The sequence below is a fragment of the Oncorhynchus keta genome, chromosome 5 (assembly GCF_023373465.1).
Source record: "Oncorhynchus keta strain PuntledgeMale-10-30-2019 chromosome 5, Oket_V2, whole genome shotgun sequence".
Taxonomy (NCBI): Eukaryota; Metazoa; Chordata; class Actinopteri; order Salmoniformes; family Salmonidae; genus Oncorhynchus; species Oncorhynchus keta.
Genome location: NC_068425.1, coordinates 32,795,154 through 32,823,097, shown reverse-complemented (window position 1 = coordinate 32,823,097; position 27,944 = coordinate 32,795,154). Strand labels below are relative to the sequence as shown.

The following is a 27,944-nucleotide window of genomic DNA, read 5'->3' as shown; positions in this document are numbered from 1 at the left end:
ATTGGTCTATGTCACCAGGCAGTCCAAAAATCCATCTCAGCAAAACAGGCTGAAATTTCAGGTGGTCTTTTCAAACCGCTCTTATACTGAAACAGCATTAGCACCATTTTCACAATTTCACAGTATTTTTCCAACATCATAGTATGTAAATATATATAAAACAGGGAAACCATGTTTTTACAGCACTGGGACAGAAAGGAGCATACCTCTCCACACCCATGAGCACAACTATATATTTTTTAAATTTCAGGATGTTTTTTGTTATTTAATAAAGATAAAAGGTTAGTATGCCCATAAAAGCTGTCTGGGAGACAATACATGGGGCATTTAGGTATCCAGGGCTGTTGCAGGATTCAAGCAGAACATATATACCTAGATACATTTTGGGGCCAGTTAAAATAAGGTTATTTTACTAGAGTTCCAGAATGCAATGTTTTTATTGAATCTGCAACATATGACATGCAGCTTGTACCTGAATAGTCTGCTATTCCTACTTGGAGACAACCAGTGTTTGTGTTAGTTTGTAGTGCCGTTTTCTACATTCTACCATCACAATGCCATTAATTCACTGCTGTTTCCAGCAGCCACCATCCCATTGCAAAGAGTCATTTTTATTGATTCAGTTTCAGTTTCCAGGCATCATTTAATATGATACACATTCAGTTGTAAATATTGATATTTCTCAGTCAGTCTGTACCAGTGTAAAGGCTATGAATGTTAGTTTATGGAAATAATAGGCTAAAGGAAGTAATGATGACAAAACAGTTTGAAGTGCTGTTCTCCAGCTACTGCTTGTTCTTTAGTCAGAGGCCAATAGGCTTCACAGGTGAGGTAATAGGCTGCCTCTATGTGGACGTTATGACAGTATGACTTATTGTTCCTCTCTCTCCTCTACAGCTCATGTACTGATAGTGTGCTGCCCTCTAGTGGGTCTGTTCAATAAGAGCCAAACCCGGAGCAAAAATCTACATCTGTCCAATTCCCTTGGTTTTGTTCATAGATTAAGAACAAGGTTTTAAAATGAACATGTCATAATTATAATGCACAAAACAAGAGTTAAACAAACTGTTTTTAATGTGATTGTTGTATGAGCTATTATTAAAGACAAACATTTGATATTTTGAATGAATTCCAGAATGGCCATCTAGTACACACTCAGTCAGTCAGACGTAGTGACAAGTTAGTCTTTACTTTATTTCAGCTTTTGATTACATGGCAATGATAGAAACCTCAAATCAAACACTACGAAACAAAAATAAAAATGGCTAATAATAACATCATATTGCTACATTAAAACTCCAAAATAACATGAAAAAACAGATAAATCCACTATACATTTAAGTATATACAACCTTGATAAATAACCAGTAACCAAACTGTGTCTATATTTCTGATTGTTTTATTTGCTGTTTCCTTGTCATCTCTATAAGCAGTCTGCTGAGACGAGGCTAGGAGAAACTCATCAGAGAAACAGGGCTATGTGCTATGGAAGCAGATTCTTGGCACAAAAAAAAGATTGAAATAAAACTAATACTGATGAATAATTTGTCAATATCACTGCTTCTTTATTTTTGGCATGAATGTGCCTCCATAAATGAGGAAAACCATGAATAACAGACAGCCAGGCACTGATCACAGAGTAGAGAAGGTTTTATGCACAAATAAAACTGCATTTGCTGGATGCAATTGTGATGCCATGTATGATTCCACTTTAAAAAACAAATCATGTAAACCACAGCTGACTGCAGAGGTCTTTCACTGGGAGAGTAGTTCACCACTATGGAGCATAGTGGTACATTCCTGATCAGAGTAGTTCCACCACTATGGAGCATAGTGGTACATTCCTGATCAGAGTAGTTCACCACTATGGAGCATAGTGGTACATTCCTGATCAGAGTAGTTCACCACTATGGAGCATAGTGGTACATTCCTGATCAGAGTAGTTCCACCACTATGGAGCATAGTGGTACATTCCTGATCAGAGTAGTTCACCACTATGGAGCATAGTGGTACATTCCTGATCAGAGTAGTTCACCACTATGGAGCATAGTGGTACATTCCTGATCAGAGTAGTTCACCACTATGGAGCATAGTGGTACATTCCTGATCAGAGTAGTTCACCACTATGGAGCATAGTGGTACATTCCTGATCAGAGTAGTTCCACCACTATGGAGCATAGTGGTACATTCCTGATCAGAGTAGTTCCACCACTATGGAGCATAGCATTCCTGATCAGTGTTCACCACTATGGAGCATAGTGGTACATTCCTGATCAGAGTAGTTCCACCACTATGGAGCATAGTGGTACATTCCTGATCAGAGTAGTTCCACCACTATGGAGCATAGTGGTACATTCCTGATCAGAGTAGTTCACCACTATGGAGCATAGTGGTACATTCCTGATCAGAGTAGTGATCAGAGTAGTTCCCACTATGGAGCATAGTGGTACATTCCTGATCAGAGTAGTTCCACCACTATGGAGCATAGTGGTACATTCCTGATCAGAGTAGTTCACCACTATGGAGCATAGTTCCACCACTATGGAGCATAGTGGTACATTCCTGATCAGAGTAGTTCCACCACTATGGAGCATAGTGGTACATTCCTGATCAGAGTAGTTCACCACTATGGAGCATAGTGGTACATTCCTGATCAGAGTAGTTCCACCACTATGGAGCATAGTGGTACATTCCTGATCAGAGTAGTTCCACCACTATGGAGCATAGTGGTACATTCCTGATCAGATAGTTCACCACTATGGAGCATAGTTCATTCATCAGAGTAGTTCACCACTATGGAGCATAGTGGTACACTATGGAGCATAGTGGTACATTCCTGATCAGAGTAGTTCACCACTATGGAGCATAGTGGTACATTCCTGATCAGAGTAGTTCACCACTATGGAGCATAGTGGTACATTCCTGATCAGAGTAGTTCACCACTATGGAGCATAGTGGTACATTCCTGATCAGAGTAGTTCACCACTATGGAGCATAGTGGTACATTCCTGATCAGAGTAGTTCACCACTATGGAGCATAGTGGTACATTCCTGATCAGAGTAGTTCACCACTATGGAGCATAGTGGTACATTCCTGATCAGAGTAGTTCACCACTATGGAGCATAGTGGTACATTCCTGATCAGAGTAGTTCCACCACTATGGAGCATAGTGGTACATTCCTAATCAGAGTAGTTCACCACTATGGAGCATAGTGGTACATTCCTGATCAGAGTAGTTCACCACTATGGAGCATAGTGGTACATTCCTGATCAGAGTAGTTCCACCACTATGGAGCATAGTGGTACATTCATTCCTAATCAGAGTAGTTCCACCACTATGGAGCATAGTGGTACATTCCTAATCAGAGTAGTTCCACCACTATGGACTTCCTAATCAGGAGTTCACCATAGTGGGTACATTCCTGATCAGAGTAGTTCCACCACTATGGAGCATAGTGGTACATTCCTGATCAGAGTAGTTCCACCACTATGGAGCATAGTGGTACATTCCTGATCAGAGTAGTTCCATCACTATGGAGCATAGTGGTACATTCCTGATCAGAGTAGTTCCATCACTATGGAGCATAGTGGTACATTCCTGATCAACAGCTGTGTTTTGTCTCAAATCCAATCCAAACATTCCAGGGTGTTCCAATTAGGAACGGACAGTCCACTGCCCAGGCTTGGTTTGTCTTACAGGTATTATTACTGTATTCCTAGGTGTTGTTTGTCTTACAGGTATTATTACTGTATTCCTAGGTGTTGTTTGTCTTACAGGTATTATTACTGTATTCCTAGGCGTTGTTTGTCTTACAGGTATTATTACTGTATTCCTAGGCGTTGTTTGTCTTACAGGTATTATTACTGTATTCCTAGTACAGTAAAGGATGCAACAGCTATCTGAAATAAGTGAGAGAGCTATTCCAATGCTTTAGGATGTTGAGTGTGGGTTGAAGAAGGTGAAACCTGGATTGTTCTAGCATTTTATACTGTGTCTACAAATGAGGAAGGTCATTTAAGAGTGCTCCTATGGGATAAAAAGATAGGTGAGGGCATCTTTGTTGCATTTAAGAGGTAAAAATAACCAGCTCCACTTAGAAAGAGCATCTTTGTGAATTAGCTAACCAGCAGCATGATAGGACACATTTCATTGGGAGTGTCAGGTAGACAATGAATAGGAAATGGGATACTGGGAAAGGGGGATACCTAGTCAGTTGTACACCATAACATGTGATTATTGTTACATTATCTTGTGTGTATGTTACATTTACAGAAAGTGAGCGAGAGAAAGAGAGAAGCGTGAAAGACAAGGAAAGAGAGAAGTGAAGAGACAAGGAAAGAGAGAAGTGAAAGACAAGGAAAGAGAGAAGTGAAAGACAAGGAAAGAGAGAAGTGAAGAGAGAAGAGAAAGACAAGGAAAGAGAGAAGTGAAGAGAGAGGATAATATGAGAGGAAAAAGAGAGATGTGTGAAAGACAAGGAAAGAGAGAAGTGAAGAGAGAAGTGAAAGACAAGGAAAGAGAGAAGTGAAAGACAAGGAAAGAGAGAAGAAGACAAGAAAGAGAAAAAGAGAAGATGTGAAAGACAGGAAAGAAGAGAAGTGAAGAGAAGAAGAGAAGAGACAAGGAAAGAAGTGAAGAGAGGAAAAGGAAAGAGAGATGTGAAAGACAAGGAAAGAGAGAAGTGAAGAGAGAGAGAAGAGTGAAGAGAGAAGGAAAGAAAAGAGAGAAGTGAAGGAAAGTGAAGAGAAAGAGATGTGTGAAAGACAAGGAAAGAGAGAAGTGAAGAGAGAAGAGAAAGACAAGAAAGAGAGAGAAATGAAGAGAAAAAGACAAGAAAGAGAGTGAAAGACAAGGAAAGAGAGAACAGAATAGAGGGACAGGGCAGATGAGGACAATACCTCAATTTCCAGACACCTCAAATCTCTGTGAGCCCCTGAGTTGTGGCCCGTACTGACTGACAGATACACAGACACTTTCGCTGACAGACTCTCTAGTCCCCTGAATGGACCTCCAAGTCCAACAGGAAATGAAGTGCGATAACTGAGCCCTCGTCCATAATCCCACACTAAGACCATGTGCAAACCACTCACTCATCAGGGAAGTGTACATTAGTGCACACAACAGAAAACGAAAATGAACACATCTTATTGGACAAGTCAAGTTAGTCCCCACCTTTTTCAGTCGCCGTTCTTCCGTTTCGGTGCCTAATGAACACGACACTGTGTTAACAACCGTGTTTCGGAGTGTGTTTTCACAACAAAGTTAGCACGTCTAAACTGCTGTCAAACAACTGGGGAAACATATGAACAACAAAGAGTCAGGGGAAAACAGCTATGGAGGAATATAGCTGTCAAAGCTCAATTATTGTCACAGATTATGTGCATATAAACAGGCAAATGTAATGGCAAACATGTTCATTTCATTATGTTCATTTTAAAAACTCATTGTAAATGAACTCTTCCTTCAGTTACTGAGTGACAGTTTGGACAGAGTCTAAGTTTATCCTGATACAGACCGATCCAGAGCCAAGTAACAATCTCCTGAGAGGCAACTTTGACAGAAAGACTTCAAAAAAGTTTATTCTCGTTTCAAAAAAATCGTCGGTTGGCAATATAACCCATTCCCCCTCAGTCTTTCTAAAAACGTTATCAAAAACTAAAACTGAAACCCAAAAGCTCAAGATTCTGAGGGAAATATATACAGTAGTAAGCTCTACAAACACACATGTTGCCCATCATATTAACGTATACAGAAAAGCATCTCACCTTTCCTTTTGAAAGCTAGTAAGAATATTTTGGTTGGGATGCCACAACAACTCCATCAGACCTGCTGAGTTTAGATGAGGTGTGTGTGTGTGTGTGTGTGTGTGTGTGTGTGTGTGTGTGTGTGTGTGTGTGTGTGTGTGTGTGTGTGTGTGTGTGTTCAGTGTGTGTGTGACATTAGTGTGTGTGAGAGTATGGGTGTGTGTGCACATGTCTTTTTGAGGGAGGGGATCCATTTTACCCAGAAAGCGATAGACCCCTTCCTCCCAAAATACACACAGCAAAGAGTTTAGAGAGAGACGGAGAGCATTCAGCCACAGAGACAGGAGCAGGGGGAAGAGGAGGAGGGGAGGCAGGACAGCATGCACCCTGTCCTGTTAGTCGGTCTGTGGAATCCCAAAGCTAGAGCCTATCCCAGAGAAATGCTGACCGAGGCAAGAGGCCCCAACCCCAGTCTGCAGCCCCTGCCCCAAAACCCAGTCTGCAGCCCCTGCCCCAACCCCCAGTCTGCAGCTCCTGCCCCAACCCCATCCCCAGGCCTGAAAACACAAGTCTCAGGGTCTCAGCAGGATGGGTCCAAACTCTCTCAACGGGGGGAAGAGGAGGAGTCCTGAGCAGCTCTAGTGTCTCTTCATGGAGGAGACCTTCTTCTTGCGGGTGGCCAGCATCTCATAGAAGGGATCCCTGCTGATGGCAGCTCTGTGAGGGTGGGGGTAGAAGGGGGGTAGTCAGTACACTCCCCTGGTGGGATAACCAAGTTTATTATCAATGTGTATGGTGGAAAGGAACAGAGGTCAAAAGGAAGCTACTAGTATTTTAGGATGACACATCAAATTAAGAGAGTATTTTAGGATGACACATCAAATTAAGAGAGTATTTTAGGATTACACATCAAATTAAGAGAGTATTTTAGGATTACACATCAAATTAAGAGAGTATTTTAGGATTACACATCAAATTAAGAGAGTATTTTAGGATTACACATCAAATTAAGAGAGTATTTTAGGATTACACATCAAATTAAGAGAGTATTTTAGGATTACACATCAAATTAAGAGAGTATTTTAGGATTACACATCAAATTAAGAGAGTATTTTAGGATTACACATCAAATTAAGAGAGTATTTTAGGATTACACATCAAATTAAGAGATTTTAGGATTATCAAATATAAAGGATTCATAACAACATCACAACACATCTATAACCCATTCATAACAACATCACAACACATCTATAACCCATTCATAACAACATCACAACACATCCATAACCCATTCATAACAACATCACAACACATCTATAACCCATTCATAACAACATCACAACACATCTATAACCCATTCATAACAACATCACAACACATCTTCATAACAACATCACAACACATCCATAACCCATTCATAACAAAATCACAACACATCCATAACCCATTCATAACAACATCACAACACATCTATAACCCATTCATAACAACATCACAACACATCTATAACCAAAACAACATCACAACACATCTATAACCCATTCATAACAACATCACAACACATCCATAACATATTCATAACAAAATCACAACACATCTATAACCCATTCATAACAAAATCACAACACATCTATAACCCATTCATAACAACATCACAACACATCTATAACCCATTCATAACAAAATCACAACACATCTATAACCCATTCATAACAACATCACAACACATCTATAACCCATTCATAACAACATCACAACACATCTATAACCCATTCATAACAACATCACAACACATCTATAACCCATTCATAACAAAATCACAACACATCCATAACCCATTCATAACAAAATCACAACACATCTATAACCCATTCATAACAACATCACAACACATCTATAACCCATTCATAACAACATCACAACACATCCATAACATATTCATAACAAAATCACAACACATCCATAACCCATTCATAACAAAATCACAACACATCCATAACCCATTCATAACAACATCACAACACATCTATAACCCATTCATAACAACATCACAACACATCCATAACATTCATAACAACATCACAACACATCTATAACATTCATAACAAAATCACAACACATCTATAACCCATTCATAACAACATCACAACACATCTATAACCCATTCATAACAACATCACAACACATCTATAACCCATTCATAACAACATCACAACACATCTATAACCCATTCATAACAACATCACAACACATCTATAACCCATTCATAACAACATCACAACACATCTATAACCCATTCAACAACAACATCACAACACATCTATAACAACATCACAACACATCTATAACCCATTCATAACAACATCACAACACATCTATAACCCATTCATAACAACATCACAACACATCTATAACACATCTATTCATAACAACATCACAACACATCTATAACCCATTCATAACAACATCACAACACATCTATAACCCATTCATAACAACATCACAACACATCCATAACAACATCACAACACATCTATAACCCATTCATAACAAAATCACAACACATCCATAACCCATTCATAACAAAATCACAACACATCTATAACCCATTCATAACAACATCACAACACATCCATAACCCATTCATAACAACATCACAACACATCTATAACCCATTCATAACAACATCACAACACATCCATAACCCATTCATAACAACATCACAACACATCTATAACCCATTCATAACAACATCACAACACATCATAACCCATTCATAACAACATCACAACACATCTATAACCCATTCATAACAACATCACAACACATCCATAACCCATTCATAACAACATCACAACACATCTATAACCCATTCATAAACAACATCCATAACCCATTCATAACAACATCACAACACATCTATAACCCATTCATAACAACATCACAACACATCTATAACCCATTCATCTCATAACCCATTCATAACAACATCACAACACATCTATAACCCATTCATAACAACATCACAACACATCTATAACCCATTCATAACAACATCACAACACATCATAACAACATCACAACACATCTATAACCCATTCATAACAAAATCACAACACATCTATAACCCATTCATAACAACATCACAACACATCTATAACCCATTCATAACAACATCACAACACATCCATATAACAACATCACAACACATCTATAACCCATTCATAACAACATCACAACACATCTATAACCCATTCATAACAAAATCACAACACATCTATAACCCATTCATAACAAATCACAACACATCCATAACCCATTCATAACAACATCACAACACATCTATAACCCATTCATAACAACATCACAACACATCCATAAACCCATTCATAACAACATCACAACACATCCATAACCCATTCATAACAACATCACAACACATCCATAACCCATTCATAACAACATCACAACACATCCATAACCCATTCATAACAACATCACAACACATCTATAACCCATTCATAACAACATCACAACACATCTATAACCCATTCATAACAACATCACAACACATCTATAACCCATTCATAACAACATCACAACACATCCATAACCCATTCATAACAACATCACAACACATCTATAACCCATTCATAACAACATCACAACACATCTATAACCCATTCATAACAACATCACAACACATCTATAAACCATCTATAACCCATTCATAACAACATCACAACACATCTATAACCCATTCATAACAACATCACAACACATCTATAACCCATTCATAACAACATCACAACACATCTAACAACAACATCACAACACATCTATAACCCATTCATAACAACATCACAACACATCTATAAGCCATTCATAACAACATCACAACAACATCTATAACCCATTCATAACAACATCACATCACAACACATCTATAACCCATTCATAACAACATCACAACACATCTATAACCCATTCATAACAACATCACAACACATCTATAACCCATATAACCCATTCATAACAACATCACAACACATCCATAACCCATTCATAACAACATCACAACACATCTATAACCCATTCATAACAACATCACAACACATCCATAACCCATTCATAACAACATCATCTCCATTCATAACAACATCACAACACATCTATAACCCATTCATAATAACCCATTCAAACAACATCACAACACATCTATAACCCATTCATAACAACATCACAACACATCTATAACCCATTCATAACAACATCACAACACATCTATAACCCATTCATAACAAAATCACAACACATCTATAACCCATTCATAACAACATCACAACACATCTATAACCCATTCATAACAACATCACAACACATCTATAACCCATTCATAACAACATCACAACACATCTATAACCCATTCATAACAACATCACAACACATCTATAACCCATTCATAACAACATCACAACATCTATAACAATAACAAAATCACAACACATATAACCCATTCATAACAACATCACAACACATCTATAACCCATTCATAACAACATCACAACACATCTATAACCCATTCATAACAACATCACAACACATCTATAACCCATTCATAACAACATCACAACACATCCATAACCCATTCATAACAACATCACAACACATCTATAACCCATTCATAAACAACATCATTCAACAACATCATAACCCATTCATAACAACATCACAACACATCTATAACCCATTCATAACAACATCACAACACATCCATAACCCATTCATAACAACATCACAACACATCTATAACCCATTCATAACAACATCACAACACATCTATAACCCATTCATAACAACATCACAACACATCTATAACCCATTCATAACAACATCACAACACATCTATAACCCATTCATAACAACATCACAACACATCTATAACCCATTCATAACAACATCACAACACATCTATAACCCATTCATAACAACATCACAACACATCCATAACCCATTCATAACAACATCACAACACATCTATAACCCATTCATAACAAAATCACAACACATCTATAACCCATTCATAACAACATCACAACACATCCATAACCCATTCATAACAACATCACAACACATCTATAACCCATTCATAACAACATCACAACACATCTATAACCCATTCATAACAACATCACAACACATCTATAACCCATTCATAACAACATCACAACACATCTATAACACAACATCTATAAACAACATCACAACACATCTATAACCCATTCATAACAACATCACAACACATCTATAACCCATTCATAACAACATCACAACACATCTATAACCCATTCATAATTCCCATTCAAACAACATCACAACACATCTATAACCCATTCATAACAACATCACAACACATCTATAACCCATTCATAACAAAATCAACACATCTATTCAAACCATTCATAACAACAACATCACAACACATCTATAACCCATTCATAACAACATCACAACACATCTATAACCCATTCATAACAACATCACAACACATCTATAACCCATTCATAACAACATCACAACACATCTATAACCCATTCATAACAACATCACAACACATCTATAACCCATTCATAACAACATCACAACATCTATAACCCATTCAAACAACACATCTATAACCCATTCATAACAACATCACAACACATCTATAACCCATTCATAACAACATCACAACACATCTATAACCCATTCATAACAACATCACAACACATCCATAACCCATTCATAACAACATCACAACACATCTATAACCCATTCATAACAACATCACAACACATCTATAACCCATTCATAACAAAATCACAACACATCTATAACCCATTCATAACAACATCACAACACATCTATAACCCATTCATAACAACATCATCTATAACCCATTCATAACAACATCACAACACATCTATAACCCATTCATAACAACATCACAACACATCTATAACCCATTCATAACAACATCACAACACATCTATAACCCATTCATAACAACATCACAACACATCTATAACCCATTCATAACAACATCACAACACATCATAACCCATTCATAACAACATCACAACACATCTATAACCCATTCATAACAACATCACAACACATCTATAACCCATTCATAACAACATCACAACACATCTATAACCCATTCATAACAACATCACAACACATCCATAACCCATTCATAACAACATCACAACACATCCATAACCCATTCATAACAACATCACAACACATCCATAACCCATTCATAACAACATCACAACACATCTATAACCCATTCATAACAACATCACAACACATCCATAACCCATTCATAACAACATCACAACACATCCATAACCCATTCATAACAACATCACAACACATCCATAACCCATTCATAACAACATCACAACACATCCATAACCCATTCATAACAACATCACAACACATCTATAACCCATTCATAACAACATCACAACACATCCATAACCCATTCATAACAACATCACAACACATCCATAACCCATTCATAACAACATCACAACACATCTATAACCCATTCATAACAACATCACAACACATCTATAACCCATTCATAACAACATCACAACACATCTATAACCCATTCATAACAACATCACAACACATCCATAACCCATTCATAATAACATCACAACACATCTATAACCCATTCATAACAACATCACAACACATCTATAAGCCATTCATAACAACATCACAACACATCTATAACCCATTCATAACAAAATCACAACACATCCATAACCCATTCATAACAACATCACAACACATCTATAACCCATTCATAACAAAATCACAACACATCTATAACCCATTCATAACAAATCACAACACATCTATAACCCATTCATAACAACATCACAACACATCTATAACCCATTCATAACAACATCACAACACATCCATAACCCATTCATAACAACATCACAACACATCTATAACCCATTCATAACAACATCAACCCAACACATCTATAACCCATTCATAACAACATCACAACACATCTATAACCCATTCATAACAACATCACAACACATCCATAACCCATTCATAACAACATCACAACACATCTATAACCCATTCATAACAACATCACAACACATCCATAACCCATTCATAACAACATCACAACACATCCATAACCCATTCATAACAACATCACAACACATCTATAACCCATTCATATAACAACATCATTCAACACATCTATAACCCATTCATAACAACATCACAACACATCTATAACCCATTCATAACAACATCACAACACATCTATAACCCATTCATAACAACATCACAACACATCTATAAGCCATTCATAACAACATCACAACACATCTATAACCCATTCATAACAACATCACAACACATCTATAACCCATTCATAACAACATCACAACACATCCATAACCCATTCATAACAACATCACAACACATCTATAACCCATTCATAACAACATCACAACACATCCATAACCCATTCATAACAACATCACAACACATCCATAACCCATTCATAACAACATCACAACACATCTATAACCCATTCATAACAACATCACAACACATCCATAACCCATTCATAACAACATCACAACACATCTATAACCCATTCATAACAACATCACAACACATCTATAACCCATTCATAACATCACAACACATCCATAACCCATTCATAACAACATCACAACACATCTATAACCCATTCATAACAACATCACAACACATCCATAACCCATTCATAACAACATCACAACACATCTATAACCCATTCATAATAACATCACAACACATCTATAACCCATTCATAACAACATCACAACACATCTATAATTCATTCATAACAACATCACAACACATCTATAACCCATTCATAATAAAATCACAACACATCTATAACCCATTCATAACAACATCACAACACATCCATAACCCATTCATAACAACATCACAACACATCTATAACCCATTCATAACAACATCACAACACATCTATAACCATTCATAACAACATCACAACACATCTATAACCCATTCATAACAACATCACAACACATCTATAACCCATTCATAACAACATCACAACACATCCATAACCCATTCATAACAACATCACAACACATCCATAACCCATTCATAACAACATCACAACACATCTATAATTCATTCATAACAACATCACAACACATCTATAACCCATTCATAATAAAATCACAACACATCTATAACCCATTCATAACAACATCACAACACATCCATAACCCATTCATAACAACATCACAACACATCTATAACCCATTCATAACAACATCACAACACATCTATAAGCCATTCATAACAACATCACAACACATCTATAACCCATTCATAACAACATCACAACACATCCATAACCCATTCATAACAACATCACAACACATCTATAAGCCATTCATAACAACATCACAACACATCTATAAGCCATTCATAACAACATCACAACACATCCATAACCCATTCATAACAACATCACAACACATCTATAACCCATTCATAACAACATCACAACACATCTATAAGCCATTGATAACTTGTTGATAAGTAGTAGTACTGACTTGATGCTGTTCATCCACTCATCCTTCTCCTCCGTGGTGGGAGCAGAGATCCTGTAGAAGGTGTGGTTCCCCTCCACCACTCTGCCGTCCGCCTCCGTCTTACAGGCCTTGATCACCTGGTCCTTGTTCTCTGGGATGAAGAGTTCAAAGCAGTTCTATGCAGGGAGAGGAGAGGGAATCTAAATGGTGTTGTCTTGATTACTCAGGTCCTTCCTCATCTTCTCTAAACACATTGGAGCAGAACATCTAAGGTTCCTCCAATCGTTTCTTCTCCTCCAAAACGTTTTGAGAATGAGGCAAGGAGAGAGAATGTGAGGAATGCCACAACTGTATCAGAACAGCTGAGTTTAAGAAGGTGTGTGTGTGTGTGCTCCCGCACATTGGCTAACCGGGCTATCTGCATTGTGTCCAGCCACCCACCACCCGCCAACCCCTCTTTTATGCTACTGCTACTCTCTGCTCATCATATATGCATAGTCACTTTAACCATATCTACATGTACATACTACCTCAATAAGCCTGACTAACAGGTGTAGCCTCTACTCTTATTTCAAATGTTTTTTTACTGTTTTATTTCTTTACATACCTACACACACACACACACGAACACACGCACACGCACACACACACACACACACACACACACACACACACACACACACACACACACACACACACACATACACACATTTTTTTCGCACTATTGGTTAGAGCCTGTAACTGTAAGTAAGTATTTCACTGTAAGGTCAGTGTTGTATTCAGCGCACATGACAAATAAACTTTGATTTGATGTGTTGTTCCACACTACCACCAGGGGGAGACAACGTCTAGTCTGAGACATTATTGAACTATAATCTCCCCTTTCTGCTGAACTGTGCACTTGTTCACTTCCCTTCATGGATTTGCAAGGAAATTACTGCAATATGGAGATTGTTTACACCAATCCAATGCTGTCCATTGTATGGGGAGTAGTGAACTGGTGCACACTCTTCAGGAGGAAGGAGATGACAGGATGGATCAGTCCAAAATCATTTTGTCATATCTCGCAGATCTCAGAAAAGTACTCATGTCAATATTTGTCCATGTCACACATCATTAGTTGTGTTGAGCAGCTACATGCCTCAATCGCAAACGAATGGGAGGTGAAATAACGGTCTTATTTCCTGATTATACTTCCTGATCATATTAAGATCAAGAAATTTGACAGTGTTCCTTTATCTCCAATGTGTGTGTTTTTACTATCCTTGTGGGGACCAGAAGTCCTCACAAGGATAGCAAAACAAGGAACATTTTGCCAGTCCCCACAATAAAAAAATGACTATTTTAGGCTTAGAGGTTAGGTTTAGAGTTACAATTAGGATTAAGGTCAGGGGTCAGGGAAAATAGGATTTTGAATGGGAATCAATTGTTTGGTCCCCAAAGGAGAGTAAAACAAATGTGTGTGTTGTGTGGTCGAACCAGCAAAGAGTGCAGTATGTGCTTACAGGCTTCTTGTCCTCAACCTCTCGGATGCTGAGGTTCTCCAGTGGAATGATCCCTCTGGGCTCTTTGTCCTATAGGACAGAAACATGGAAGTTAAGATGAACCTGTTAAGAGGACAGAAACATGGAAAGATGAACCTGTTAAGAGGACAGAAACATGGAAGTTAAGATGAACCTGTTAAGAGGACAGAAACATGGAAGTTAAGATGAATCTGTTAAGAGGACAGAAACATGGAAGTTAAGATGAACCTGTTAAGAGGACAGAAACATGGAAGTTAAGATGAACCTGTTAAGAGGACAGAAACATGGAAGTTAAGATGAACCTGTTAAGAGGACAGAAACATGGAAGTTAAGATGAATCTGTTAAGAGGACAGAAACATGGAAGTTAAGATGAATCTGTTAAGAGGACAGAAACATGGAAGTTAAGATGAACCTGTTATGGAAGTTAAGATGAACCTGTTAAGAGGACAGAAACATGGAAGTTAAGAGGACAGAAACATGGAAGTTAAGATGAATCTGTTAAGAGGACAGAAACATGGAAGTTAAGATGAACCTGTTAAGAGGACAGAAACATGGAAGTTAAGATGAATCTGTTAAGAGGACAGAAACATGGAAGTTAAGATGAATCTGTTAAGAGGACAGAAACATGGAAGTTAAGATGAATCTGTTAAGAGGACAGAAACATGGAAGTTAAGATGAATCTGTTAAGAGGACAGAAACATGGAAGTTAAGATGAACCTGTTAAGAGGACAGAAACATGGAAGTTAAGATGAACCTGTTAAGAGGACAGAAACATGGAAGTTAAGATGAACCTGTTAAGAGGACAGAAACATGGAAGTTAAGATGAACCTGTTAAGAGGACAGAAACATGGAAGTTAAGATGAACCTGTTAAGAGGACAGAAACATGGAAGTTAAGATGAATCTGTTAAGAGGACAGAAACATGGAAGTTAAGATGAACCTGTTAAGAGGACATAAACATGGAAGTTAAGATGAACCTGTTAAGAGGACAGAAACATGGAAGTTAAGATGAACCTGTTAAGAGGACAGAAACATGGAAGTTAAGATGAATCTGTTAAGAGGACAGAAACATGGAAGTTAAGATGAACCTGTTAAGAGGACAGAAACATGGAAGTTAAGATGAATCTGTTAAGAGGACAGAAACATGGAAGTTAAGATGAATCAGAAACATAAGTTAAGATGAACCTGTTAAGACAGAAACATGGAAGTTAAGATGAACCTGTTAAGAGGACAGAAACATGGACAAGAGGACACATGGAAGTTAAGATGAACCTGTTAAGAGGACAGAAACATGGAAGTTAAGATGAATCTGTTAAGAGGACAGAAACATGGAAGTTAAGATGATCCTGTTAAGAGGACAGAAACATGGAAGTTAAGATGAACCTGTTAAGAGGACAGAAACATGGAAGTTAAGATGAACCTGTTAAGAGGACAGAAACATGGAAGTTAAGATGAACCTGTTAAGAGGACAGAAACATGGAAGTTAAGATGAACCTGTTAAGAGGACAGAAACATGGAAGTTAAGATGAATCTGTTAAGAGGACAGAAACATGGAAGTTAAGATGAACCTGTTAAGAGGACAGAAACATGGAAGTTAAGATGAACATGGAAGTTAAGATGAATCTGTTAAGAGGACAGAAACATGGAAGTTAAGATGAATCTGTTAACATGGAGGTTAAGATGAATCTGTTAAGAGGACAGAAACATGGAAGTTAAGATGAATCTGTTAAGAGGACAGAAACATGGAAGTTAAGATGAATCTGTTAAGAGGACAGAAACATGGAAGTTAAGATGAATCTGTTAAGAGGACAGAAACATGGAAGTTAAGATGAATCTGTTAAGAGGACAGAAACATGGAAGTTAAGATGGTTACATAAACATGGAAGTTAAGATGAATCTGTTAAGAGGACATAAACATGGAAGTTAAGATGAATCTGTTAAGAGGACAGAAACATGGAAGTTAAGATGAATCTGTTAAGAGGACAGAAACATGGAAGTTAAGATGAATCTGTTAAGAGGACAGAAACATGGAAGTTAAGATGAATCTGTTAAGAGGACAGAAACATGGAAGTTAAGATGAATCTGTTAAGAGGACAGAAACATGGAAGTTAAGATGAATCTGTTAAGAGGACAGAAACATGGAAGTTAAGATGAATCTGTTAAGAGGACAGAAACATGGAAGTTAAGATGAATCTGTTACAGAAACATGGATAGTTAAGATGGAACCTGTTAAGAGGGAAGTTACAGAAACATGGAAGTTAAGATGAATCTGTTAAGAGGACAGAAACATGGAAGTTAAGATGAACCTGTTAAGAGGACAGACACATGGAAGTTAAGATGAATCTGTTAAGAGGACAGACACATGGAAGTTAAGATGAACCTGTTAAGAGGACAGAAACATGGAAGTTAAGATGAACCTGTTAAGAGGACAGAAACATGGAAGTTAAGATGAACCTGTTAAGAGGACAGAAACATGGAAGTTAAGATGAATCTGTTAAGAGGACAGAAACATGGAAGTTAAGATGAATCTGTTAAGAGGACAGAAACATGGAAGTTAAGATGAATCTGTTAAGAGGACAGAAACATGGAAGTTAAGATGAACCTGTTAAGAGGACAGAAACATGGAAGTTAAGATGAACCTGTTAAGAGGACAGAAACATGGAAGTTAAGATGAATCTGTTAAGAGGACAGAAACATGGAAGTTAAGATGAATCTGTTAAGAGGATCAGAAACATGGAAGTTAAGATGAATCTGTTAAGAGGACAGAAACATGGAAGTTAAGATGAACCTGTTAAGAGGACAGAAACATGGAAGTTAAGATGAACCTGTTAAGAGGACAGAAACATGGAAGTTAAGATGAATCTGTTAAGAGGACAGAACATGGAAGTTAAGATGAACCTGTTAAGGACTGCTGTGGGACATGGCTTAAAATACAGACAGCACAATGTGGTGTTACTAAAGGGATATTACACTACATAATGTGGTGTTACTAAAGGGATATTACACTACAAAATGTGGTGTTACAAAGGGATATTACACTACAAAATGTGGTGTTACTAAAGGGATATTACACTAGGAAATGTGGTGGTTATTAAAGGGATATTACACTAGGAAATGTGGTGGTTATTAAAGGCATATTACACTAGGAAATGTGGTGGTTATTAAAGGGATATTACACTAGGAAATGTGGTGGTTATTAAAGGGATATTACACTAGAAAATGTGGTGGTTATTAAAGGCATATTACACTAGGAAATGTGGTGGTTATTAAAGGGATATTACACTAGAAAATGTGGTGTTACGAAAGGGAAATTACACTACAAAATGTGGTGGTTATTAAAGGGATATTACACTACAAAATGTGGTGGTTACTAAAGGGATATTACACTACAAAATGTGGTGGTTACTAAAGGGATATTACACTACAAATGTGGTGGTTATTAAAGGGATATTACACTACATAATGTGGTGTTACTAAAGGGATATTACACTACATAATGTGGTGTTACTAAAGGGATATTACACTACAAAATGTGGTGGTTACACTACAAAATGTGGATAAAGGGATATTACACTACAAATGTGGTGGTTATTAAAGGGATATTACACTAGAAAATGTGGTGTTACTAAAGGGAAATTACACTACAAAATGTGGTGGTTATTAAAGGGATATTACACTACAAATGTGGTGGTTATTAAAGGGATATTACACTACAAAATGTGGTGTTACTAAAGGGATATTACACTACAAATGTGGTGGTTATTAAAGGGATATTACACTACAAAATGTGGTGTTACTAAAGGGATATTACACTACAAAATGTGGTGTTACTAAAGGGATATTACACTACAAAATGTGGTGTTACTAAAGGGATATTACACTACAAAATGTGGTGTTACTAAAGGGATATTACACTACAAAATGTGGTGGTTATTAAAGGGATATTACACTACAAAATGTGGTGGTTATTAAAGGGATATTACACTACAAAATGTGGTGGTTACTAAAGGGATATTACACTACAAAATGTGGTGGTTATTAAAGGGATATTACACTACAAAATGTGGTGGTTATTAAAGGGATATTACACTACAAAATGTGGTGTTACTAAAGGGATATTACACTACAAAATGTGGTGGTTACTAAAGGGATATTACACTACAAAATGTGGTGGTTATTAAAGGGATATTACACTACAAAATGTGGTGTTACTAAAGGGATATTACACTGCAAAATGTGGTGGTTATTAAAGGGATATTACACTACAAAATGTGGTGTTACTAAAGGGATATTACACTACAAAATGTGGTGGTTATTAAAGGGATATTACACTACAAAATGTGGTGTTACTAAAGGGATATTACACTACAAAATGTGGTGTTACTAAAGGGATATTACACTACAAAATGTGGTGGTTATTAAAGGGATATTACACTACAAAATGTGGTGGTTATTAAAGGGATATTACACTATATTATATTTTATTGTGAATGGAATATCCCTGTTAATGGCATTACTCTGAATAATTTTTATACATTTACATAGTCATTTTACAGACACTCTTATCCAGAGTGGGTTACAGGAGCAATTAGGGTTAAGTGCCTTGCTCAAGGGCACATCTACAGATTTTTCCAATAGTTGGCTCGGGGCTTCGAACCAGCAACGTTTCGGTTACTGGCACAACGTTCTTAACCGCTAGGCTACCTGCCACCGATGAATACACAGTAGAGCAGTGAACGAGTACACAAACAGAACAGGTTACAGTGTGACAATGAGTTGAAACTCGCAACTGTAATATCCATCATAATAGCCATGTATTTATGTGTGCCTGTTGCAGACATTTAAGATTGAATTGAACATGATAACCGATGGCTTCCAGTTCCAGTCCAGTACTTACAGTGGTGTACTCAAAGTAATACAGACAGTTGTACTTACAGTGGTGTACTCAAAGTAATACAGACAGTTGTACTTACAGTGGTGTACTCAAAGTAATACAGACAGTTGTACTTACAGTAGTGTACTCAAAGTAATACAGACAGTTGTACTTACAGTGGTGTACTCAAAGTAATACAGACAGTTGTACTTACAGTGGTGTACTCAAAGTAATACAGACAGTTGTACTTACAGTGGTGTACTCAAAGTAATACAGACAGTTGTACTTACAGTGGTGTACTCAAAGTAATACAGACAGTTGTACTTACAGTGGTGTACTCAAAGTACTACAGACAGTTGTACTTACAGTGGTGTACTCAAAGTAATACAGACAGTTGTACTTACAGTGGTGTACTCAAAGTACTACAGACAGTTGTACTTACAGTGGTGTACTCAAAGTAATACAGACAGTTGTACTTACAGTGGTGATACTCAAAGTAATACAGACATCTGTACATTCCCATCAGTGGTGTACAACCAACCATAATACAGACAGTTGTTCTTACAGTGGTGTACTCAAAGTAATACAGACAGTTGTACTTACAGTGGTGTACTCAAAGTAATACAGACAGTTGTACTTATAGTGGTGTACTCAAAGTAATACAGGCAGTTGTACTTACAGTGGTGTACTCAAAGTAATACAGACAGTTGTACTTACAGTGGTGTACTCAAAGTAATACAGACAGTTGTACTTACAGTGGTGTACTCAAAGTAATACAGACAGTTGTACTTACAGTGGTGTACTCAAAGTAATACAGACAGTTGTACTTACAGTGGTGTACTCAAAGTAATACAGACAGTTGTACTTACAGTGGTGTACTCAAAGTAATACAGACAGTTGTACTTACAGTGGTGTACTCAAAGTAATACAGACAGTTGTCCGTGAGAATGAACCATCTTCTCTTCCAGGTCTTGACGCGTCCCCCTGAGGAATAGAGAGACGGTGTTAGCCAGACTCAGGGGTGGAGAGAGAAAGAGAGGGATGGGCACCGGACGCGGAGGACAGAGCAGCAGACAGGCAGACAGACGCATGGATAGACAGACAGGCAGATAACAGGTATAGAACTACAACTCCCATCTCCCTACATTCCCATCAAGCACCGCACAGTACCATGCTCCTCCAGCAACCCACACCATAGCATCTAGACAACCAGTTATTCTACTCTACATGAGAGAGAAGCATGAGATTACAGAGGAGTTCTGTTGACTAAACTGGGCTTTGATAAGACCAAGGTATTCTGTAATCGCCTTTTTACACTGTAATCGCCTTTAGCCTGTTGGCTCCGATATGTTCTTTTCACATTTTCCTTTCAGAACAGTTCCAGCAACTATGGTGGACGCATAACCGGGCCATCTCAGTACAGCTTAGTTCGGCTCAGCTCTGTAGTGAAAAGCCCTTAGCCTTATAGATTAGAGAGAACCGTATATCATGTTTAATACTGTTTGAAACCTGAGGGCTCATTTTAACTGTGCCACCTCTCCTCTGTAGGTCCGCAATATAGCTGACTCAGGACTTAGTCTCTCCCAGAGTAGACAACCTCTAAAGGAGATCAACAGCCTCCCAGAGTAGACAACCTCTAAAGGAGATCAATAGCCTCTCAGAGTAGACAACCTCTAAAGGAGATCAATAGCCTCTCAGAGTAGACAACCTCTAAAGGAGATCAACAGCCTCTCAGAGTAGACAACCTCTAAAGGAGATCAACAGCCTCTCAGAGTAGACAACCTCTAAAGGAGATCAATAGCCTCTCAGAGTAGACAACCTCTAAAGGAGATCAACAGCCTCTCAGAGTAGACAACCTCTAAAGGAGATCAATAGCCTCTCAGAGTAGACAACCTCTAAAGGAGATCAATAGCCTCTCAGAGTAGACAACCTCTAAAGGAGATCAACAGCCTCTCAGAGTAGACAACCTCTAAAGGAGATCAATAGCCTCTCAGAGTAGACAACCTCTAAAGGAGATCAATAGCCTCTCAGAGTAGACAACCTCTAAAGGAGATCAATAGCCTCTCAGAGTAGACAACCTCTAAAGGAGATCAATAGCCTCTCAGAGTAGACAACCTCTAAAGGAGATCAATAGCCTCTCAGAGTAGACAATCTCTAAAGGAGATGTTTTATTTCACCTTTATTTAACTAGGCAAGTCAGTTAAGAACAAATTCTTATTTTCAATGACGGCCTAGGAACAGTGGGTTAACTGCCTGTTCAGGGGCAGAACGACAGATTTGTACCTGGTCAGCTCAGGTTTTGAACTTGCAACCTTCTGGTTACTAGGCCAACGCTCTAACCACTAGGCTAACCTGTCGCCCCTAGCTGGGATAGCTGGGATATAAAACCAAACACTTGTTAAAGTTTAGACCTCCAAGAATTAATGAGATCCTACTATGGGGAATGTCAAATAGTACTATTGGCTCAAATCCTTTGCCTCTTTCACACCCGGCGGGGTGTCTCTGGTTAACTCAGCAGCTCAGTGATCTGTGGCAGACCCCCGACCGCACCGCCACTCCCACTTCCTGTTAGGGAGAAACCTGATCACAGCAGCAGATGGCAGCTAGCAGCAAGCTCACGCTGGGAGGAAGAGATGCCAATAAACAGCGTCTGGGGGGGACTGGAGCTAACCTGGAGATATGTCAGTAGGCTACTATAGGCATCTCTGGCTGGAACTTTCTGTCGTTGGCCGTATTCACAGTGATATATGATATAAACACCAGTCAATTTACTGTCTGAAGACATCTTTCTGTCCAATTAGGTCATTTCTGGACAATATTTCTGTCCGTTTAAGGGACCCCTTTTGCCTCCTCTAAGTCTAAATTCCCTCCATCAAAACTAAATGGCTTGGATACACCGTGGACATGGACACACACCTACATGCTCCAGGAGAAAACACCATACATACCATTTCTGATTAAAGACAAATCAATATGATGACATAAATGCTTGTCTGGCTGTTCAATGTCTGGCTGTTCAATGTCTGGCTGTTCAATGTCTGGCTGTTCAATGCCTGGCTGTTCAATGCCTGGCTGTTCAATGTCTGGCTGTTCAATGCTGTTCAATGTCTGGCTGTTCAATGCCTGGCTGTTCAATGCTGGCTGTTCAATGCCTGGCTGTTCAATGCCTGGCTGTTCAATGCCTGGCTGTTCAATGCCTGGCTGTTCAATGCCTGGCTGTTCAATGCCTGGCTGTTCAATGTCTGGCTGTTCAATGCCTGGCTGTTCTATGCCTGGCTGTTCAATGCCTGGCTGTTCAATGTCTGGCTGTTCAATGCCTGGCTGTTCAATGCCTGGCTGTTCAATGCCTGGCTGTTCAATGCCTGGCTGTTCAATGCCTGGCTGTTCAATGCCTGGCTGTTCAATGCCTGGCTGTTCAATGTCTGGCTGTTCAATGCCTGGCTGTTCAATGTCTGGCTCTACTGAAAGTGCCAAGGTCGTTGAACTGTTACACCACCACCAATGTTAGTATGAAGACACTAAACAGACACACTAAGAAAAGCCATCTACCAAGACAGAAGAGCAGTGTTGTGGACACCATCTAACAGAAGTGTTGATCACAACAGGCCAGGAAAGACACACTTGTATTGATCATATAGCAGCGATGCTAATGTATATGATCAGCTATCACACTACAGAGGTCATGAGAGGGCACTTAAACAATCGCCGCCCCGATATCCACATACCAGCACACTTCTTAGTATAAAACAATGGAGGCTGCTGATGGGAGGAAGGCTCATAATAATGTCTGGAACGGAGCCAATGGAATGGCATCACACATGGAAACCATGGAAACACATGGAAACCGTGGAAACCATGGAAATCATATGTTTGATGTATTTCATACCATTCCACCTATTCCGCTCCAGCCATTACCACGAGCCCATCCTCCCCAATTAAGGTGTCACCAACCTCCTGTGGTATTGGGCAGGTATTCTAAGTAGTGGGCTAGTGTGGACATTGGAACATGACCACAAACACGTTCTCCTTGCCGCCATTTTGTCACTGTGTTATCGTCATCTTGTCCTCAGAACGTGACATATGAATGTTGAAACGACACTTGACAGACAGACTCATGTAGAGACAAATGGCAGAATCTCACAGCTGATGATATGACAGTTGATTGGCTTGGAGGAGATTGTGATTGATTGATGATTGGTTGACCACTTCAGTTCCTGTCAGTCACTCAGAGAGCGAGGACCCTGGCAAAAAATGTCCCAGACAAGGCGGCTTTGCCCGAGGAGATTTTTGTTGGTTGGTGCAGGCAGGTCAGGGGGTGCCGGGCTGGGGAGGAGTGGAGGAGGAGCGATCGCCCATGCACAGGGGGGTCAGAACAGGGAAGGTTAGGAGGGACCTGGGTCATGTTTAGTAATGAGAGAATGTTTTTGAAATGGAGTGAAACAGTGAGGTACTGTAACAGCTGAATTTGTTCAATAAGAAAGCAGAGTTTTGTTTTGCCATGCTGTGCCCCACTGAACATGACCCAGGACATGTTCAGCACTGGTCTCTTTTCACCACCAGCTTCAAGTCACATAAAATACATTTTATAATTGTATCATACTGTGATTAACAGGGGCAACTTGGTTGTCAAAATGACTTTTAAATTGATGAGGAAGACCTCCGGTTTACATGTCAAGTAAAATGTGCTTTCCTTGGTCCTATCAGATGATTCAATCTCTATTCCTAAACACACTAGCTAGTATGTAGCCTATATTCTAAACACTAATTATGTAGTGCACTTATGCATTATTCCATAGATAGTCCCAGTTGGTCCCCAGTCCCTTCCTAAACTCCCCTTCTCAACACACATCCCCCATTCTCCATTCTCCCCACCCCCACCTCACTGTAGTCCAGTCCAGCACCACACCAGACCAGACCTGGGATCACAGTAGTTGTTTTCTTTCAAACACTTTGAGCGTTTGAGTGATCCTGCCTGGAGGGTTTTGTACTTTTGGTTCCATTGTGCCAGGTGCCAGGCAAGCTCAAACAAGAGCTGCTGAAGTATTTGGAAGAAAACAAATGTTATTTGAACCCATGTCTGCACCAGACCAAAGCCACACCAGCCCAGGCCAAAGCCACACCAGCCCAGGCCAAAGCCAGACCGGGCCAAAGCCAGACCATCACCCTTCAGGTCATTAACAGCATGACGGAGAGAGCAGAGCTGGAACCAGTTGGTGTAGCTGCAGTATTCCCCTCATATGATCCCATTAAAGAGATATCAACAGCAGACATTGTTCTTGTCAGCCAGAACTTCTGATTTAATATTCACAATCTAAAATGCTGGTCAATTTTCAATATGTTCCTAAATGGTAGCTAATTGGTTGCTAATTCAAAAGGACGTATATTCGTAGATCTGTCTTCAAAGCCTTTGTCGTGTTCTCTCTGGAAAGAGGAATACTGCAGCCCGCCAAAACACGGAGACTGAAAAGGGAAATCACCACAGCATCACAGAGAGGTCAAACTCTTCACTACAAAACAGAATGGCCACCATGTTGTTCCCCGAGCGGCCTAACCAGGCAAAGCACCTAGCAACCGCCCGGCGACCAATACAGAGAGAGAGAGAAAGCACGTGGACAAACCACCAGCTCAATGGAAGACCAACAAACATACAAACATACAATTAATAGTAGATTCAGTCGATGATGGCGGAACAAGGAAACCCAACAGCAACAAAATCCACAAATAACACAATAAAAACGTTCAAAGCGAAGAACGGAAATAAATGAAGGAGAACGGAAGCAATGGTGGACCACCGAAAGCACCGGAGAGCTGAGAAGATGAACTAGTGTTGGGGAAGAGCAGATGTACATACCTCCTGAGGAAAGACAACAGCCAAAATCATGGAGCAAACAAACAAACGAGGAAGAAAAAGAAAACAAAAATCAAATTAAATTATAAAAAAAATCATAGCACCACTTCTTGCTCATCTGATTGGAGGAGTGGCTCGATGCACTGGTTTACAATGTTGGCACTCGGAGGAACAGGCCTTCAAAGAGGCGTTTTGATATTTAAATTCGTCAGGTTACATGGTAATATTATCAGATTTGATGAAAACTGATCAGTTTAATTTAGATGAATCATAGGCTATTTCTCAATATAACGCTCTGGGTTAAGAGGAGTTATCCTGCAGTACATTAACAACCACCAGAGGGGGCTTCTGCTCACCCCAAATCATTTGAGTTCAATGCATTGTTACACTGGTGCCAACTTGTGTAAAGCAACGCATTGCACAGCACCTCCTCTAGGGTCCCAGTTCTTTCAGGCCAATTATTTCATCTTCCACCCAAATGAGTAGAACCTGAATGTCAATATTCCCAGTTATGTATCTCTGGAGTGTGATTGGAGACTTCTTCATCTTACTGGAAGGTGGGAAAGACTCACACTGATTAAGGGTTTCAATTAAACTTCAGGGTCCTATTCATTAGGCACCAAATGGGAGAAAATGGAACGAAACAGCGAGGCACTACCTGGACTTGTCCAATAAGAAACGCATACGTTCATTTTCCGTTGCAAAACATTTTGTACCTAATGAACATGGCCCAGATCATTGTGAATTTATATCAGAGTCATTGTGAATTCATCTAAACAGAGGCTGTGTAAGATCCACTGGGAAGCAGACAGGGTGGAGAATTAGGAAGTCCCTACGTCTCGGTTAGATGACAGGACATAATGTGCTTCTCTTGGCTGGAAGGCTGATCACTGGGATCCTGGAAGAGTCATTGTAACATTAGAGGGGAAGGAAGTGTTGTTGTCATGTGTTCACTGGTTTATACTCCACTGTACAGGTTGTCCCTCTATGTACAGAATGTGCATCCGTCCGTCTGTCTGTGTATCATGGGTAGGTATGAGTGTGTGTGCGTCTATGTGTGAGTGAGTGTATGAATATGCCTAGTCGTGCATTATTGAAAGCCCTCCACATGTGGTCGTCTGATCTCAGGGCCTCATCCATAATGCATTGGGGGTGGGCAGGGGCCCCCCCCACACACACACACACACACACACACACACACACACACACACACACACACACACACACACACACACACACACACACACACACACACACACACACACACACACACACACACACACACACACACACA

At 39.0% G+C, this 27,944-nt stretch overlaps 1 protein-coding gene and 2 long non-coding RNA genes across 9 annotated transcripts in view; 1 reads left to right on the top strand and 2 right to left on the bottom strand.

Moving 5' to 3' along the window:
• Positions 1-790: 790 nt before the first annotated feature.
• On the top strand, positions 791-3,911 carry LOC127930169 (uncharacterized). Of its 4 annotated transcripts, none has more exons than XR_008137109.1 (4): positions 791-1,856; positions 2,283-2,412; positions 2,532-2,726; positions 3,413-3,528. It is a non-coding gene; the product is annotated as an uncharacterized LOC127930169 (long non-coding RNA). The 4 variants fall into 4 exon arrangements; XR_008137107.1 differs by having other exon boundaries at positions 792-1,856; positions 2,283-2,369; XR_008137108.1 differs by lacking the exon at positions 2,283-2,412 and having other exon boundaries at positions 792-1,856.
• Positions 3,912-5,554: 1,643 nt separating this feature from the next.
• LOC118382015 (cytohesin-1) overlaps positions 5,555-27,944 on the bottom strand; it is a 52,718-nt gene continuing 30,328 nt past the window's right edge. The window contains exons 9-12 of the mRNA XM_052519642.1: positions 21,710-21,786; positions 15,912-15,980; positions 14,428-14,582; positions 5,555-6,463 (exon numbers count right to left, since the gene is read on the bottom strand). Of these exons, the coding sequence (XP_052375602.1) occupies positions 6,385-6,463; positions 14,428-14,582; positions 15,912-15,980; positions 21,710-21,786 (380 nt within the window). The 3' untranslated portion in view covers positions 5,555-6,384. The remainder of the gene's footprint in view (positions 6,464-14,427; positions 14,583-15,911; positions 15,981-21,709; positions 21,787-27,944) is intronic.
• Positions 16,398-18,797, bottom strand: LOC127930165 (uncharacterized). 4 transcript variants are annotated; one of them, XR_008137101.1, is made up of 5 exons: positions 18,718-18,797; positions 18,310-18,605; positions 17,313-17,497; positions 16,648-17,054; positions 16,398-16,499 (listed from the first exon to the last, which is right to left on the bottom strand). It is a non-coding gene; the product is annotated as an uncharacterized LOC127930165 (long non-coding RNA). The 4 variants fall into 4 exon arrangements; XR_008137102.1 differs by having other exon boundaries at positions 16,685-17,054; XR_008137099.1 differs by having other exon boundaries at positions 16,436-16,573; positions 18,718-18,783.